General features: G+C 49.2%; 2 protein-coding genes across 6 annotated transcripts in view; one reads left to right on the top strand and one right to left on the bottom strand.

Moving 5' to 3' along the window:
- Window positions 1-1701: 1701 nt before the first annotated feature.
- Window positions 1702-5002, bottom strand: MRPL52 (mitochondrial ribosomal protein L52). Of its 5 annotated transcripts, none has more exons than XM_022553605.3 (5): window positions 4883-4947; window positions 4720-4777; window positions 4576-4643; window positions 2238-2309; window positions 1702-1876 (listed from the first exon to the last, which is right to left on the bottom strand). In XM_022553605.3, the coding sequence occupies exons 1-5, from the start codon at window positions 4908-4910 to the stop codon at window positions 1767-1769; spliced, it is 336 nt and encodes a 111-aa protein (XP_022409313.2). In that variant the 5' UTR covers window positions 4911-4947; the 3' UTR covers window positions 1702-1766. The 5 variants fall into 5 exon arrangements, with proteins under 5 accessions (XP_022409313.2, XP_022409310.1, XP_022409311.2 ...); XM_022553602.3 differs by having other exon boundaries at window positions 2245-2309; window positions 4720-4780; window positions 4883-4943; XM_022553603.3 differs by having other exon boundaries at window positions 2245-2309; window positions 4883-4940.
- A 4655-nt stretch (window positions 5003-9657) lies between these two features.
- The window catches only part of SLC7A7 (solute carrier family 7 member 7), a 35102-nt gene continuing 26861 nt past the window's right edge, over window positions 9658-17898 (top strand). Inside the window, exons 1-2 of the mRNA XM_022553596.3 lie at window positions 9658-11747; window positions 16163-16708. Coding sequence (XP_022409304.1) covers window positions 11570-11747; window positions 16163-16708 — 724 coding nt within the window. The 5' untranslated portion in view covers window positions 9658-11569. The remainder of the gene's footprint in view (window positions 11748-16162; window positions 16709-17898) is intronic.

Raw genomic sequence — 17898 nt, 5'->3', positions numbered from 1 at the left:
TGGGACACTTTCTCCTTCTAAGCATATTTTGGGTGGCTTGATTCCTCTGCTTCCACCGTTCGTCTCACCTCCGTGAGAAGCACTGCGAAGCTCAGAGCCTGGGATGGTGGGGGCATCTTCCGTGTCCATGAGACCCGGTGTGCGGGGTCATCTGCTAGGGCCTGTGGCTCAACCGTATTGAAAATTGTGTCCCTTATTCTTGTCAGCCACCTCTGTCCCTACCCTAACAAAAAATAATAAAAAAAAGCAACAATAACGAAACCCAACTACCCACTGACAAATCCCACCACCACACTGGATCTGGGGGTCCTGTCCCTGGAGAAAGACGAATGCGCCCCCTTTTTTATTGTCCTTTGCAATCTGCTGCCCCTTGAACTAGAACTGGCTGGGGAGGAAAGGAGTGCAAGGCCATGAAACGCGGGGAAAGGCAAATCAAGTTTGGTGAAACTGCAGAAAAGAGAGAATGGGAGTCAGGCCTACGGGGGTTTAGTTCCCGCTCTATACCGGAAAAGGAGATAATCCCTGAAAGAGTATAATCTCCTCCTTCAGGGGCTGACTAGACTCTGAGAACAAAAGGTGGAGGTATGAAGGGAAGGGGGAGGGCAGGCTAGAGCTGATGGTGGGAAAGGGAGACAGATAAGAGGCTGAGGGCTAGATCTGGAAAAGCAACACAACAGAGTCAGGAAAAGTGTGGGACACAGAAAACCCAACCATCAGCGAAATCTAAGATCCAGGAACTGCATTGGTCAGCGAAGAGAGGAAGGAGGTTGGGGGGGGGGCGGAGAAGAAGGGAGGGAAAGAAAGCAAGGGAAGGAATAAAGGAGGCTGGACAGAAATTATGTCAGGTAGGAAGTTCCAGAAATCCTAGAGATAAAAGAACTGTCACATTATTTGTGGCAGGAGAATGGAAGAAAAGCCCAGTGCTCAGTATTGTAATGGGAGCAAAGGTCCTTTTTCCCTCAGAATCCATGGGAGGAGCCATGATCAATAAAATGAAAGGTTTTCCTGGGGCCTGTGCAGCTAACAGATCTGTGGGAAGTATATGGTGGCTATTAGGTACCTATTCCACAGTCACTGTTTGGGGGCTGAGCACCGCAGGGCTCCCCTGCACAAGTGGGGGTTGGGAAGTACAGGCCTCTCTCCAACCAACCTCTGCAATTCAGTCAGAACCACAGAAACCTCAGGATCCCACTCTTCAGCAGAACATGCAACACCCAAGTCTGCTGTTCCCGTGTCAGCCTTCCCAGTGGGAGTATCCTCTAGGGCCATGTATCTGAAGTTTACAAAAACTGATACCAGTTGCTTGCCAAAAAGTGGATCTCAGCTGGAAAGCCTTTTTCATCAAAACATTTATTAATGCGTAACTGCATGAGGCCTGAACTCTGTATGGGCTGTTAAAAGCTTTAGTGTGTGGCTAAAGCCAGGGAAACTGTTGCCCTCTTTTTCATGTTTGCAGAGCAGCAAAGTTGGGCCAGTCCTATGGCCTGCAAAAGAGGGGGTCAATACCCCCGAGCAAGATTCTGCTGAACCGGAATGGAACTGTGGTGAGGGCACTGTGCCAACACTTCCAGGCAGTGATCTTACAGCCTGTTCTTCCTGGTGTCCATCCTCTTTTGCCCTGAAGACAGATGGGGAACATAAAGACTTTCTTCTGGCTGGGATGACACATCTAGGTGATAGAAAAGAAAGCCAGAGACAGGCCGGGGGAGACAGGAGTTGCTTTTTATTGACTTGGTCGTGGGTTCTGCAGTAGAGCCCCTTTGGGTTTAAGAGCATTCTGCTTCTTCCTTTCTTCTTCCTGCAACTTCTCTTGCTGCCTGAGCTGCCATGCCTGTAATCCAGCATCCATTTCCTGTGACAGCAGTACAACTCGTCTCTGAAACAGACAGGAAAACAGTGTGGATAACATCAGGGGCTTGAGCTCTGCACCATATATCCTTTCATTCACAGATCAAAGTCAGAGGTTTCAGCTGGAAAATGACACCCCTGACTGGGGAAGGGGTGGAACCAGGTCCTGGGCTGGGAATCAGGAGGAAGGCAGCAAAATGGGTGTCTGCTATTGGTTCCTGCCCTATGAGTGACCCACTCTACCCTCCCTTCTCCCGGTACTGTTAAAACCTTTGGCGGATAAAACCTCGGAGTGAGGGGTACGTGTTAGCTTAGGTGCCAACTAAAGACAAATTACAATTTAAAATCTCTCCCTGATTACACACAGTTTGCTCTGTGTGGGCTCTGGCCACTCACTGCAAACTTTTCCCTTTGGGCTTTTCTTCGAAGCTGGCCTTTCATTGGAGGAGCAGGGCGGCCATCTGCAGATAGAAGTGAGAGAAAAGGCGAGTGTTAGAGATGGCCTGCAGGACCCTGGGAAAGCGGCTGTGATAGGAAGGAGGGAAGAACAAATCTTGAGCTCCTCTTTTCCATTTCACACCCACTGTAGCTTAATTCCCCTAGAACACTTCCCTCAATGGTGAGGTATGCCAGAACCACCAAGAATAAGCTCCTAGGCATGTTCCTACTCTATTTTACTTACCCCTCCCTCATTAGCCTAGAATTTGAGGTCCTTTGCAATGCTGAATCTCCTGTTTTATCTTCAGAAATCCTCCACTCAAGCAATCTGATTACTGTTCTACTTACCAGTGAGTCCTTGCTGAGTTCCCTCTCACTCTATAATGAAACACCCTCTCTTCCTTTCCTTCCAGCCAAATTCTCATTCTTAGGCCCACCTCAAGCTGTACTTGTCCCAGAAATCCTTCTCTAACCTCTTCAACTCTGTCAGCTCTCTCTTCTGAAAGAAATGCATCTCCATCATTTAATATTCATCTCTCTGTTTGGGGACATTTATTGTACTACTGATTGTTTTTAGCCTTATTTAGCCACCTCAACTCCTTCTGGAAAGGGGCAGAGCACTGAAATATTATTACTTAATTTTAAAAATGTCCATGCTTTGTTTTTCCAGCAAGACTTTTAAGTTGCTTGGGATTAGGGACTGTATCCCTTACTTTCACTGTAGTATAGTGTAGGCCCATAATAAAAATCTTATGTCTGCTGACTTGCTGAAAAAATGCAGTATCTGATCTCAAGTAGTTTATAACAGAGATTAAAAGGATACTTACTTTCTACAAAGAAAGAAAGAAACAGTGAAAACTCTGTCCAAAAGTTTGAAGGCAAGACAAATAAGAGATAATATTCATCAGGAAAGAGAACCAATACTGTGTATATCAGGTGCTTTATACTGGTTGTTTCATTTTATCCTTCCAAGAACCATCTGAGATAGGTATTCTTCTTTTACATTTGTGGAAACTGAGAGATACCATTAAGTAACTTGCTAACCACAAAGTTAGCAAGTAGAGTAGCCTGGATTAAGAATCAATTCCATGGGCTTCTCTAGTGGCACAGTGGTTAAGAATCCACCTGCCAATGCAGGGGACGGGGGACCAATCCCTGGTCCGGGAAGATCCCACATGCCACGGAGCGACTAAGCCCGTGCGCCACAACTACTGAGCCTGCGCTCTAGAGCCTGTGAGCCACAACTACTGAGCACGTGTGCCACAACTACTGAAGCCCACGCGCCTAGAGCCCGTGCTCCCAACAAGAGAAGCCACCACGACGAGAAGCCCGTGCACCGTAACGAAGAGTAGTCCCTGCTCGCAGTAACTAAAGAAAGCCCGCGTGGAGCAGCGAAGACCCAACGCAGCCAAAAATAAATAAGTAAAAATATAATAAATTAAAAAAAAAATTCAATTCCAGAGTCTTCCCAATATTCCATACTACTTCAAGGAGCTCCTAGGCATCCTACAGTAAATAACAAGTAGGAAAAAAATCTTCACCATCCTCCTCAGCCACCAAATATCTGATTAAGAAGGTTCATACTCCTGTAGAATCCAATACTCAGGTTTCTGTGCTGTTGAAGGGGGCCTGGCCTCTGCTCAGTTCTAGTCCTGGCTTTGCTACTATCTAGCTCTGTGCTCCTGAGCAATTTACTTCTGTAGGCCTCAATTTTACCACCTGTGAACTGGAGTCCCAAGGCAGTGCGGAGTGGCTTCAACTTTTCTAAGGTTCTTCCTTTCTAGGGCGTCTTGTTTTGTTTTGTTTTAAGGTAAAGGAAGAAACTTTTCTGAAGAGAGCCCGTCATCCTCTGTCCTCACTCTTTCTAAGCCTCTCTCTGAGACGCTCATTTAGGCAGCCTCTCAAAGAGCTCTACCTGCACTTGGTAACAAATTCTCAACAATGTACTCACCACACAGAAGGGCGGTTCCTCGTAACTTTAAAAAAACCACGTCCCTCTTAGACACATAAAGTCTTGTCCCTCCCGCGGGATGCCCCACATCAGAGTTAGCTTCTGCTTATCCCCACAAGCCAAGAAGATCCTGTCTAGCTTTACTTTCCATAGGCGTAGTTTAATTTATAAAATAAACAATAGGATTTCTTCCCCCCAACTCCAAATACAAAGTTCAATACGTTGTCCGCTCAGACACAACCCGCACCTTGACACTCCCCCCAACTCCCCTCCGACCACGGGCGTTCCCTCTGGGTGAAAATCTCCTAAGTAGAGTTAACTGTCAGATCAGCGCTCACCCGCGTAAGACCAGTCTGGGAGCTCCGTAAGGGGCCCGTAGTCGGAGGGGTTGGCGGCAAGGCCCTGCCTGGGTGGAGAAAAACAATTCCGTGAGGACTCAGCCCAGCTTCTGGCCCCTCAGTTCCCCCCAGACCGGCACTCACTGGAGTCGCCACTGACTGCCCGCCCGAGCCGCGGCGCCGCAGTGCAGCCTCCGGACACCTGCTGGGAAAACGGCAGAGTTGGGAAAGAGGCCGTGCAGCCAGCCTAGGCGTCCCGGGCCTGCCTCCACGAACCCCTGAGCTCCCGGACCCTACACCCGCTTACTAGACAGCAGTAAACGCAAAGCAGCCATGCTGAAGAGCCGAACCGGAAGTGGGCGTGACCTCCTGGCCACGCCCCGACGCCGCGCGGGAAGCCGGGAGTCGCCATCTTGAATCTGGTTTTCAATCAAGGGCCGCGCCATCTTGGCTCATCGTACGGAAAAGAGGGACAAAACTGCTTCCAGGGATTTTTGGGTGAGAACGGTCGTTCAGCGGATGCATTCTCAGTGGTGGTTACAACCGTGCGCAAGTCGCCTGCGCCCAGACTAAACCGTTCCGAACTGTTTCCCCCCACCCCCCCCCATTGCCCAGCAGCGGTCTCTAGTCCTTTGAAATTTATTCTTTTATATCAGTTGAGTAACATCCACGTGACCGCATTCTGTCTTCTGGCATCACTGTAACATATTTCCTCCAGCCTAAGAGTCAAATTTAGAGTGAATCAGAAAATGTGGGTTTCAGTTCTCATTTATCAAACGAAATTGAAGAACTTGTATGTGATAAGCACTGTATTCGGTGTGGAGAGCAGAGCAGACGTCCCTATTCAGATAGAGCTCCTAGTCTAGAGAGAGATGAAGATAAATAATCATACACATTACTGTAATATTACAGCTGAGATGAATGCTGGGAAGGGAAGTAGGTGCTGCTTGTGAGCATATGATGGGAACGATCTGGAGTAGGCTGTCTAATAAGGCTTTCTTGAGGAAGAGGTATTGGAGCTAACATCTGATTCCATTTTTATAAGAGCTACCACCACACACTGTATAATATAATCCTCGCAAAAACCTTGTGAGGTAGGTAGTAGTAAGTGGCAAACCCAGATCCGTGGCTTCTTCCCTCTTTCTTTTATCACTCACAGACATACTTTTATTGTGCTTTGCAGGTATTGCATTTTTTACAAATTAAAGGTTTGTGGCAATCTTGCATAGAGCAAGTCTATCAGTGCCAGATTTTCAAACAGCATTTGTTCTCTTTGTGCCTTTGTGTCACATTTTGGTAATGCTTGAAATATTTCAAGCTTTGGCATTATTATTTGTTATGGTGATCTGTGATCTTCGATGTTGCTATTGTAATTGTTTTGGCATTTTTTTAGCAATAAGATATTTTTCGAATAAGGTATGTACTTTTGTTTTTAGACATAATGCTATTGCACACTTTTAATAGACTATAATATAGTGTAAACATAATTTTACATGTACTGGGAAACTAAAAAATTCCTGTGACTCACTTTATTGTGATATTTGCTTTATTGTGGTGGTTAGCTCCAAGGTATGCCTTACTTGCCCTTGGGGAAGTCATTTATCCCTAATTTCTTCATTGAAGAAAAAGCTTAAAATATATCACATTTATGAAAACATTTTAAGAACGATAAGGTAAGTGAAAGTGCTTTATAAATGGTGAAGCTCCTACAAAAGTGGCCATTACTCTTGTGCTAGGCTATAGACACTTAAACACATGCTGACTGGGGGAACCTGAGGGAGTGGTGTAATGGCCTATCTGGAAGTTTATCGTTTCCTTCTGCAGGACTGGGAAGTTTTTCCACAGGAGGTGGCTCTGAACTGTGCTTTGAAAGAGGGGAAGGGTGGGTCCTGGTTTAAGAAGTAAAAGCAGCTGTTTTGATAACAATAAGAATGGTATAGGGGAGGGCTGAACTAGAAGAAGGGATGGGAATAAAAGAACCTTGGCTGTAAGCCAACGGATGGACCCAAAAAACTAAGCAAGGGAAGTAAGACAATAGAGTACCATTACCATTTTACATGTGTACACTTAATTTTCAGTTATCAAAACACTTCTGTATAAATGACACAAAACACTTCTTTATAAATTTTCATAATAAACCCGTAAAATAGATAAGACAGACCAGGAAGCAATCACTGTAGAGATAGCTTGTAATTTTCAGAGATCAGGAAATTGAACCAAAATGTGGCTGTGGATTTATTGTTTTACAGTTGCAATAATGACTGAGTAACACCTTTCCCAGGCTAGACTCCATGTGCCTTTGGCTGGTTCTGAGATGGACAGCTGAGGCAGACAGCACTGCAATCCCATTACATAATTTACAGTTGGAGAATCACGTAGTAGGAGCCAAGGGCTGGAAAAATAACGTCGGTGTCAACATTCAAGATTCGTAGGAAAGATGAAAGGCTGGCACTACTATCAACACTATATAAAGGAGTTGAACCAGCAACACTCCTCTATCTTTTAGTAGCTCACACACTATGGGTGCAAAATCATGAAAAAGGCCACGTGCATTAAGGGGAACAAATAATGTGGACAATATTAACTCCACATGCAGAACTGAACACATGCACTAATTTAATAGCCGTGGGAGTCAAGGAGCCAGAGCTGGAGGACTTTGGGGCAAATGGGAATCTTGATCTGTAAAACTGGGAAAACTGGGAGGGGAAAGGTCTTTGGAAGGAAGATGAGTTCAGCCTTTGATGTGGTTAGAGTGATGTGGCAGGGGGGACAATCCATGGATTGGAAATCCATGGGTTGGAAATATGGGTTAGGATTTTGAGAGGGAGAGAGAAAGAGAACTCTAGTGCTGACAGCTAACATCATCAGCATTCTCAGGGACCTCATGGAACACTGTTGCAGGGGAGTGGGTCTGGCACTAGGACAGCGCTCTTCAATGACTTCATCGACTCTAAACCACAGGAAAGCGGTTTCATCATCCCCTAACTGAATGTCTTTCAGCCTCTGGGCTTCATCTGGCAAAGGCTAGAGTTAACAATGGTGGGAAGCATCCGGAATCTGAGCTTCATGTCTTTCCTCTGTTACTTAAACTCCTTTGCCTCTCCAGGGCATCACAGCCTGCATTTGGCTTTAACACATTGTTGTCCATTCATGTTTTCATCCAACATGTTTATTCAAATATCCTTCTGTCAGGTCTGTATACAGTAATTTTTGTACAAGTGCACTGGGCACGTTGGTGCTTTTTAAACTGTTGTGATGAATAATGATGATGTTGGAGAAAGAACATTAAGTGAAGGTGACTCTGGGTAGCTAATTCCACCTCATTTTGCAACCTCGTCCCCTTTTTGCATACCGTGACTAAATTCTGAGGTTGAAGAAGAGCGAACTATTTGGGAAGTGTCTTATTTCCTGTTCCTTCATTGGCTTCCTCCTTAGGACCGCTCAAAAAAGATCAAAATCACTGTCACTCCATGCAAGAGCTGTGGGAACTGACAGCTATAAACCACCCACTCACACAATACATTGCTTTGCATATTATTTCCTTATTACTTACATAATTTATTGTAACATATTCCTTTTCTTTTCCCATGGCTGTCAAATCTCTGCTGAATCAGTACAGGCTAAATTCTGTGTTAAATGACCCAGCTTCAGGATGGGTAAATTATGACCTCGGGCTACGCTCTTTTTTTCTCGCCTGGTAGCTGGGAAGTCTCTTAAGCTGTGTGCCTTTCCACCAGACTGGTCTTGAAGGTGGGTGGTTCTCTATGAATCTCTGCAGAGTGGCTTTAAAAGATGCCAAAGCTGGACTGTCCATAAAGTCTACTAAAGGAAATTGTATTATTTACAAGTCATCTTTTAGGTTTAATACGTGGTGAAACATTTTCACATCCCTTTCCTTGAATTAGTCCAGCAACTTCCTCTTTTATTGGTCCACTCTGCCACTAAGATCCTTCAGATGAAAAGGTGCGGTGGGGACTCCAGCCTCCCGGACACCCTCAGCCCGGACATTTTTGGTTAAGTGCTGCCTCCTGGCGGCGGCCCTACGGCCCGACACCTTCCCGGCCCGGTGGAGACCACTTTCTTTAATTTGGGATCTTGAAGCTGACGCAACAGCTTCCCCGAGGGGGCGGAGAGTTGAGTCGCCCTTCCGGGAGACCCCTCCCCTGGCTCCAAGCGGACGCCGCTCCCTCCCCTCCCCCACGGGGCTTGTCGATCCACAGTCCCTCCCGAGTTTCAGCCGTGAGCGTCTCGGGGCTGGAGGCGGGGTTGCCTGGGTTCGGGGCCCTTGCCCAGACCCCCGTCGGGCCCGCCAGCTCGAGCTGGATTGGGAGGGGGGGAAGAGGAAGCTGAGCGTTCCTGGGGCGGAGGACGCGTCTAAGGGTATCCGCGGTCATTTTCATTTCTCAGGGGCAGCGCAGCTGTGCCTGAGCCAGGACAGGGCAGGGGAGCGGCTTGCGGGGCCTCTCGGTTCTCGGACCTTTGCGATCTTCGCCTACACCGACCACAAGCTCTCTCTTCTAGCGCTTCCTGGAGCCCGTGGGGGGGGGCGGGGACTGCTTGGCCAGGTGGAGGGAACGAAGGAGTCCGGGTGAGGTGGGGTCCTGGTGCCCCAGGGCAGAGCCCGCCTCGGCCGCCGCAGCCAGACCTGGACTTCGGAGGCGACCGAGCCTCCCAGAGGGCCTTTGGGGGCGGGCGGTGGCTGGGTCGAGGTGCGAAGGAGAGATCTTCGGGCCGCACACACGGAACCGGGGGCCGAGAGAAAGAGGGAAGTAACGGGAAACGGCGGGGACGACGTCAGGGGGCAGGGCCGAGGAGAGCTAGGCTGGGAGGGGGGGGCAGGGCGGGAGAAATGGGCAAAGGTGAGCTCTGCGCGCGGACGGGGCGGGGGCGGAAGGGGGATGGGGCGGGGCGAGGAGCGCAGCGGGGGCGGGTCTGGGGAGAGTTCCCGCTGAAGGGCGTGCAATTCCACTTTCCTCGAACCCGCATACATTTGGTTGAGCCTGAGCGCTTGCCTCCCTCTGCCTTTGTCCCCTCTGCCCTTTCACTCCTTCTTCGCGGACGTCGCACCTTGCGCTCGCCGCACCTAGAACGGCCACCTGAGCCTGGGTGTGGGGCAGAGCAGCCGGGAGCTTCCAAGCCGGGGAAGGCGCGTTAGATGAGGGGCTTTTTGTTTTTGTTTTACCACTGAGGAAGCGGAAAGTCCCATTCAAATCATTCTAGACCGCCAAGTAAAACTGTGAAAACTATACTCTTTTCCTTTCCTTCGACCCATTACAATCAAAAAGAATAAATACCCTCCCCCCTCAAAACTCGTCGATTAGGAGCCAGAGCAGCTGCAGCATAGGTGGGTCTGAAGGGCAAGTTCAGGACATTCCCGGAGCCCAACTGGGAAATCAGTCTAGGAGGAAGGGCATTGTTCATTCATTTATGCTTCCAGCAAACATTCGTTTGTCTGCACGGGCCCTGCGCTGGGGATACCAGCGAGTAAAGCTCTGGTGGTGCTGCATGCTAGTGGGGGAGGTGACAGCAAACAAACAAACTCCAGGTGATAGTGGGTGCCTTTGAAGAAAAGTCCGGCCGGTGAAGCGGATGGAGATTGGCAAAGGGAAGAAGTTACTCCTTCCGAGACTCCTCAGGGAAGGTCTCTGATAGAGTGGTGTTTAAGTACAGACCTGAATGGAGTGAGTGAGGGAATGAACAATAACATGGAGAATGTTCCAGGCAGAAGGAACAGCCATTGCAGAAGCCCTGAGGTGGCAGGGAGCATGCTTGTGTGGCAACAGGAAGGAGACCAGTGTGGCTGGAGTGAGGGAGAGGGAACAGGGGCCAGTGCCAAAAGGGGCAGCTTTAGGGCTGTCTTCCTAGGAACTTCCCTCATTTACAACTTGGATTTGAGCCCAGAGTGGGATTAAGGGGCAGGCCAGCTGGGCAAGCAGCCTGGGTCTAAAAGGGCGCTAAGTTATCCTTAGGGTAATTCAGACGTTTGGAGCCAATGAGCTCGGACTTCTGTCTCTTGGTGAACTGTAACTTGGCTCCCCTCCACTGACAGAATCCTTGAGGACTGCTCACCTAGACCACCTGTCTCTAGAATAATTCTGCAACACGCAGGTACAGGTACAAGTTGCAGGGTTAGATCACAGCTGATAGTTGCCTAGAGGCAGTGATCACAGCTGGAATTCTGAAAATGTGCTATGCGCTGTGAAGTGCCACTCCCTGAGATTTATGCCATTGTCTACATTCAGAATGGTTTGATATGCCTACCAAGAAACTGTCTGCTTCAGAAAACTGCATGTAATGAATTCATGCATTAAGCTCTAATTTTGAAGAGAAAGAATGAGGCTTCCAGTTTTTATTCCGAGAAAATCGGTATTCCCCCACTTCTGCTACATAAACATTCAACAGATATTTAAATAATGCTGGTTTGAGGGGGTGCCAACTCACTGGCTTGCCCAGGGTGCCAGGGCTTGCTCTGGTCCACTTGGCCGGCTCTTACCTGGCAACACTCGCATCACGTGAACCACCTGGGGACCTGATATGTGAGCGGGCTTGCTTAGTGTTTGGGTGTGTGCGTGGCTATAACCCCACAACTGGCCTTCCTTGGTATGCATGGCTTACATAGGGGCTGAAATGGCACTGAGGCTCTTGAGATGGGACCACAGAGTTCCAACGCCCTAACCATGGATCCTATGCCCTCCACAGGGCCAAGGATAGTATGTGAGTGGGAGATGAGTAGGGAATGGAATGAGCGGGGAGGGGAGTTGTAAAGGGCATCAGGAGAGCACCTAGGTCCTAGGTCACTGGGAAAACTCAAGACCTCAGTAAATGCAGGACAAGCAGGAAGTTCAGGGGCTGAGGTAGAGGGGAGGAGGAGCTGAGGCTCCGAGTGGAGAAGGTGCCTGGAGGCGGGCAGGCATTGAGGTCCTCTGGGTCTGAACAGGCGGTCCCAGCTCCAACCCGTTCCCTGGCCCCTCCCTGCTGCCGGCCAGAGTCACACATGTGTTTTCCTGTTTTCCAGATCGGTCCCCGGAGTCACACTCTGCCTTTTCTGCTCTTCAGAGTCAACAGCTGCTGGAGCTCGAGCCTTACCCCGGGTTCCCTTTCCCGGCACCTGCCCCTCCTCCCGAGTGCTGGCACCTCCTCCTCCTCGCACCTGCCCGAAGATCCCAGGACAGGTAAGAGATGGGAGAGGAGAGACGATAGGCGAGAGGGGAAGTGTCAGAGGAGGATGGAGTGAGTCCTGAGAATTGGCTGAACCGGAGACCCGTGAGCCTCTTATTTTCCCAGCCCCAGCCCTCCCCATGCAGAGCCCTCTGCCCAGAGACTTCAGCGCTGCATTCGTGGAGGCCCTGGCCTCAGAAGTAAACACTTTCTTTCTTGCTGCACTTTTTAAAAAAAATTTTTTTAAAGGGACTGTCATAGCTACAGTGGAATATAGAAAAAATGGAGAATGGGGGAGGGAGTAACTGAGCTCCCAGCTTGGGGAGATGGGGGAATCCATCTGGAGCAGAGTGTGTCTGTTTTCTGTTCCTGATATTCGGGGAGGCAGCACAGCCCAGTGGGAGCTAGGAAGGCAGGACGCGGGTGTCTGGGGGAGAAAGTGTCTTTTCACCTTAGCTCCCTGAGCTTGACTGAGGAACCAAGACGCTGAACGGTATGCTGGTCCCTGGAGGAAGCGTGTTTTGGTTTTGCCGTATTCACAGGTGGGGTCAGGGTGCGGGGCTTCCCTGCCTGCTGGGGCCCTGCTCCCTGTGTTCCCTGAACCCCTGAATCTGAAACTTCTCCTGTAGGATGAGTGTGTTGTCCAGTAATCTCCACTAGGTCCTCAGAGAGGTATGCACTTCAGACAGGAAGGAGACGGGGTGCTGCGTATCTGGAACTCTGTTATCTCCTGGGATTCCAGGCTCTGCAAGTTTCTCTTGTAAAGCCTGGGGTGGGAGAGCACTTCAGGACAGGTCCTGCTGGTTCCAGGCTGCCTGAATTCGGTGGAGGCATGACCCTGAGAGCTGGGGTCTCAGGAAGGAATGCGAGCCGCCAAGGATGGTACCTTCCTGCCCACGGAGCTGGTGCTGGGCAGTGGTTGAGAAAAGAGGGGGCATCTTTTCTCTGAAGTCAGCCTCCTCCGTCCAGTTTGAGTGGGTCTACTGAAGAGTAGGCTAGGAAAGGGATTCCATTCATATAGATAAGCACTTCCTGGTGAGACCACTAGGGTGTGCTGTTTGCTGGAGTGTGGGTTTCTCCCCAGTGGGTTTTTGTCTCAAGATTCCATGAGGATTTCACCTTTCAGATACCACCAGCCAGAAAATAAACCCTGCACACGTCTCTCCCCACTTAACCTTACAGTTTCCCCTTCATTTGTCCCCCCTTCACTCCTTTTCCCTATGCCCCATTAGGACACATGTTCACCCTTGGTGCCAGGGAATTTGATCTTAAAAGGCCTAGCGTGATGATGCGTTTCCGTGTGTTTTTGTTTGCTTTAGAAGTGGGCACCCTAGCAATATAGCAGCACTGCCAAGAGGACTTGTAATCGTTTCTCGTTCCTGCAAAGGGATGAGAAAGGGGAGGAGCAGCCAGGAAGGAGATGGATGGGCTTTGTTGGAGCCTTTAGCCTAGACTTTATTTTATTTTAAATTTATTTATTTTATTTATTACTTATTTTTGGCTGTGTTGGGTCTTCATTGCTGCGCGCGAGCTTCCTCTAGTTGCGGTGAACGAGGGTTACTCTTCGTTGCGGTGTGTTGGCTTCAGTAGTTGTGGCTCGCTGGCTCCAGAGCGCAGGCTCGGTAGTTGTGGCGCATGGGCTTAGTTGCTCCACGGCACGTGCGGGTCTTCCCGGACCAGGGCTCGAACCTTTGTCCCCTGCACTGGCAGGCGGATTCTTAACCACTGCGCCCTAGCCTAGACTTTAGACTGAAGGACAGCAGAGACTTTCTTTTAATCTAATCACATCCTCCCCCAGGTAGTTCATTAGAGAGCCATCTAAAGGGCTTTCTTGCCTTAGAGGAGGGCTAGAGACTGGGCAGGTCAGAGCGGGTGGGGAGGTTGGAGAGAGAGCACAGAGCTTGGGCTTTGTTGGCTAACCTACCTGCCTCCCTTGCTATGGCATCTTGGCAGGTGACTTACTTAGTGTCTGCCTTAAGGGGCTGCTGGGGGGATTAAATGAGATAAGACATGTAGGTGTTTAGCAATATGTCTGGCTTGGTTAAGTGCTCAATAAATGACAGTTACTATTATTATAGGAACATTTAAGGGGGAGCTGGGAGAAAAGGACAGTCTTCTGGATGGATTTCAGAAGTTTTTGTGAGAGTGGCTTGGGAGATATGATCTCTGGGAAGGCTAACATCGGGGTCCCCCTCCTGGGTGAAAAAAAAAAAGTTTAAGGGACTAGAAGGTGAGGTTGTAGGGTAAAGATATGCACCCCCCTTACTCCAGGGCTTTTTAGATCTTTGTTCTCTGGTAGTTGAATAACCAAAGGGGGTTTGAAAGGGCACGAGAAGGAACAGAAAGACAGTTGGATTTCAGAATAAGTAGGGTGTATTTCTGTTGGTAAAGGAGACCCAGGATACCGGAGTTAAGTAGACTCTAAAAACAGAATATATGCTTTCCCCAAATTGCTCAACTTCCTCTGTCTGTTCTGGGCCTGTCCAGTATATCTCAGTGAAAACTTATTTACCCATAGTTTTAGGAAATTAGAGTAAACTTGTATTTGGGGAAGGTGTTTATAGGAATTTATGCTTAGCCCATAGATCCTGGTATGTTTTCTTAAGGATGAAAGGGCCTGTGAGTTGGGCATGGATGCAGCCAGAGGTTTCAGTCTCATTTCTTGACCTTGTTTCCTCAGAAGCAGCTTAAGGATCAGCCTCGGGGTCATGGCGCAAGTTTCGGGCGGCCACCTCTCACTCTGTGTGGGGGAGTGTGCAGAGTTCTCTTAGGACACCCGATCACGAGTTGGACTGTACTTACACTTCCTCTAATCTGCATGTGAACAAGCCTCTGTGGCACAATGTGCAACCTTCCTGCCTTTCTTGTTCAGGGTGAGAGAGAAGTGGGGCTAAGCCGGGGCCTGGAGTGAGAGAGGGCTGTGCATTCTTTCTCAACCGCAGCCCTGTCCTCAGCTAATTTGCTTGGGGACAGCTTCCCCAGGGCTGCAGAAGCTGCACCCACCCAGCTGACCGTCAATCCTTTCTTCTGGGCCCTTGGTCCTGGAGCAGAGCTGACAAAGGAGATTTCTGAGAGAGGGCGTTCTTATCACAGAAAGTGCTGAGCCAAGAGCTCCTAGCCTGCCCCTTGCAGACGGGAAGGGCCAGTGAACCTTGGACCCAGACAGTTGCTTAACACCCCTCTCCCCCTCCCTCTGTCCCTCCGCCCTTCTTGACTTCTTGATATGACTTAAATCCATAAGCATTTGCCCGGCCTTTCCTTTTACTACTGGCTGAAGAGCAGGAGTGGTCAGATCACAGCTCCCAGAGGCTGTGTCTCTGTGTGGCCGCTGCCTCGGGGACCTGCTTCCACCCAGGGCCAGGGAGTGAGTGTGCTTCCCACCCTCTGCCTCAGCCCTGCTCATCTTGCCCACTCTCCCTTTGCTGCTCTGCAGTGTCCAATTGCTTCGTTTCCTGAGTGCCTCTAGCCCTAGGATCTGTCCACTTGCTTGGCCAGCCTGGCCTGACCTCCTCTCATCACCTCCTGCTCCGTGATGCCCAGCATTTGCTACCCCGCTTCAGCTGTTTCCTTGCCTCTGCTTTGGCGCTGTCTCTCCAGCAGCAACCTGCCGGGTGGGGAGTGGTCATCGGCTGCCTCCAGTCATCTCTAGGTTGGGCTGCACATTTGGATCACTGATCTCTCATCCATACTTTTTTTTGGGTGATGCAACTAGGCAGGGATTTCATGGCCGGAGACCTACAACACTAGGGGCTTGGAATGGTATTTGGGAAAGGAAAAGCACGGAAAAGAGGAGGCCTGTCTTCTTTCTGGGTGGGGCTGGGCTGGTTGGGCTTTGTTGGGGCTGAAGAGTTCAGCTGAGGGTTGTTAAGGATACTCCCTGAACAGGTGGATAGTTGTGAGTTTCTGACAAGAGCTCTCTGAAGCCTTTGCCAGAGCCAGGGTCCCCGGGGGAAAAGGGCAGTGTTGTGAGGAGAACCCACAGACTAGCTGCTCCCAAGGTTGGCTCCCAAGGTTGCATCTCATCACAGGTGACAGGTGAGACTGAAATTGGAGGGAAGACAGACTTTTTTTTGGGCAAGGCTGAAAAGCACAGGCTCAAATCATTATGGTTACACGTGGGAACTGCCAAATTGTTCGTCTTCCTGTCTCCAGTGAGCTCAGATAGAACCGGGATGTAGTTTTCTATCTTGTAAATCAGGTGGGCAGTGCTAGTCTAATGACGAGAACCATGCTTTCTCTCTGGGGAATGAGTGCCATCCTTTAAAGACTCGAGTTGGTGAGCCAGATGGAGAAGAGGTTCATGGGAGGTGGGACGTGAGAGAGAGGTCTCTGAAATGGTGGGCGTGGGTGGCTTGCCCACTCTGGCCCCTGTGGAGGAGAGTTCTCTGTAATTGCCAACCTGCTATATATCTTCACCTTTCTTCCTTAGAGGGCAATGCCAGAAAGCTGGTGAAGGCTTTCTTCTCCTCCTCCACCATGGTCGACGGCGTTAAGTATGAAGTGGCCTCCCAGCATGAGAGGGACGCCTCCCCTTTGGCCGATGAAGCCAGCCCCAGGTCGGAGCAGGTAAAACTGAAGAAGGAGATCTCGCTGCTGAACGGCGTGTGCCTGATTGTGGGGAACATGATTGGCTCGGGCATCTTTGTCTCCCCCAAAGGCGTGCTCATATACAGTGCCTCCTTTGGTCTCTCCCTGGTCATCTGGGCTGTCGGGGGCCTCTTCTCCGTCTTTGGGGCCCTTTGTTATGCGGAATTGGGCACCACCATTAAGAAATCTGGGGCCAGCTACGCCTACATCCTCGAGGCCTTCGGAGGACTCCTTGCCTTCATCCGACTCTGGACCTCCCTCCTCATCATCGAGCCCACCAGCCAGGCCATCATTGCCATCACCTTTGCCAACTACATGGTGCAGCCCATCTTCCCGAACTGCTTAGCCCCCTATGCTGCTGGCCGCCTGCTGGCTGCTGCCTGCATCTGTAAGTGGGGCTGGGCAGGAGGGGTGGGGTGGAGCGTGGGGCAGAGGCCAGCACGTGAGTCTGCTTAGTCGGTAAGAAGGAGATGGAAAGGAATGCCTCTGACAGACACTTTTTTGTTGTTGTTAAATTAATGTACGCTAAGTGTGAAAATTCAAACAGCATCAGAGTGTCCAAAAAAAAAAAATCCTTTCTCCCAACTTCCCATGGTAAACATCATTAGCAGTCTCTACCTTTGCTGACATTTTTCTTCTTCTTTCAAGTGATGTAGTTTTGTTCTGTTTTACAAAAATGGGATCATAGTACACATATAATTCTACAGTTTGGTTTTTTTCCCCAGAATTTATCAGTGATGCTCTTTTCGATTTACAGATCTACTTTAAAACAATGCTTCATGTTATTCCATGTTAATTTTAAGGATGTATTGTATGTTTAACTAATTAGGCCTCTGTTAATGGCCATTTCAGTTGGTTCCAGCTTTTCAGTCTTACAGATAACACTCCAGTGAATATCCTATTGCGTTTGCATGAGTTTTTCTGTGGGCTAGATTCTTTTTTTAAAAAATTTATTTCATTGAAGTTGAGTTGATTTACAATGTTGTGTTAATTTCTGCTGTACAGCAAAGTGATTCAGTTATACTTATGTATAGATTCTTTTTCATAGTCTCTTCCATTATGATTTATCACAGGATATTGAATATAGTTCCCTGTGCCATACAGTAGGACCTTGCTGTTTAGCCATTGTATATGTAATAGTTTGCGTCTGCTAATCCCAAACTCCCAATCCATCCCTCCCCTCCCCGCTCCCCCTTGGCAACACAAGTCTGTTCTCTATGCCTGTGAGTCTGTTTCTGTTTCATAGATAAGTCATTTGTGTCGTATTTTATTTATTTATTTATTTTCAATTTAAAAAAAATTTTGGCTGCATTGGGTCTTAGTTGCAGCACGTGGGATCTTCATTGAGGCACGCGGGATCTTTTGTTGTGGTGCGTGGGCTCTTCGTTGCGGCGTGTGGGCTTCTCTCTAGTTGTGGCATGCAGGCTCCAGGGTGCGCGAGCTCTGTAGTTGTGGTGCGCAGGGTCCAGAGTGTGTGGGCTGTGTAGTTTGTGACACATGGGCTCCAGTTGAGGTGCGCGAGCTCAGTAGTTGTGGTGCATGGGCTTAGTTGCCCCGCAGCATGTGAGATCTTAGTTC

Source organism: Delphinapterus leucas, chromosome 2 (assembly GCF_059928025.1).
Source record: "Delphinapterus leucas isolate spDelLeu-1000000601 "Yukka" chromosome 2, BTC_Dleu_Yukka2, whole genome shotgun sequence".
Classification (NCBI taxonomy): Eukaryota; Metazoa; Chordata; class Mammalia; order Artiodactyla; family Monodontidae; genus Delphinapterus; species Delphinapterus leucas.
This window is presented reverse-complemented; position numbering and strand designations above follow the sequence as displayed.

Excerpts from the sequence above, each read along its gene's own strand:
- MRPL52 (XM_022553604.3), bottom strand. The coding sequence starts at position 4,987 with ATGGCGACTCCCGGCTTCCCGCGCGGCGTCGGGGCGTGGCCAGGAGGT. Across the intron at positions 4,781-4,882 it reads TTTGCGTTTACTGCTGTCTA|CAGGTGTCCGGAGGCTGCAC; the intron begins GTAAGCGGGTGT and ends CCGTTTTCCCAG. Across the intron at positions 2,310-4,719 it reads GGCAGTCAGTGGCGACTCCA|ATGGCCGCCCTGCTCCTCCA; the intron begins GTGAGTGCCGGT and ends TTCTATCTGCAG.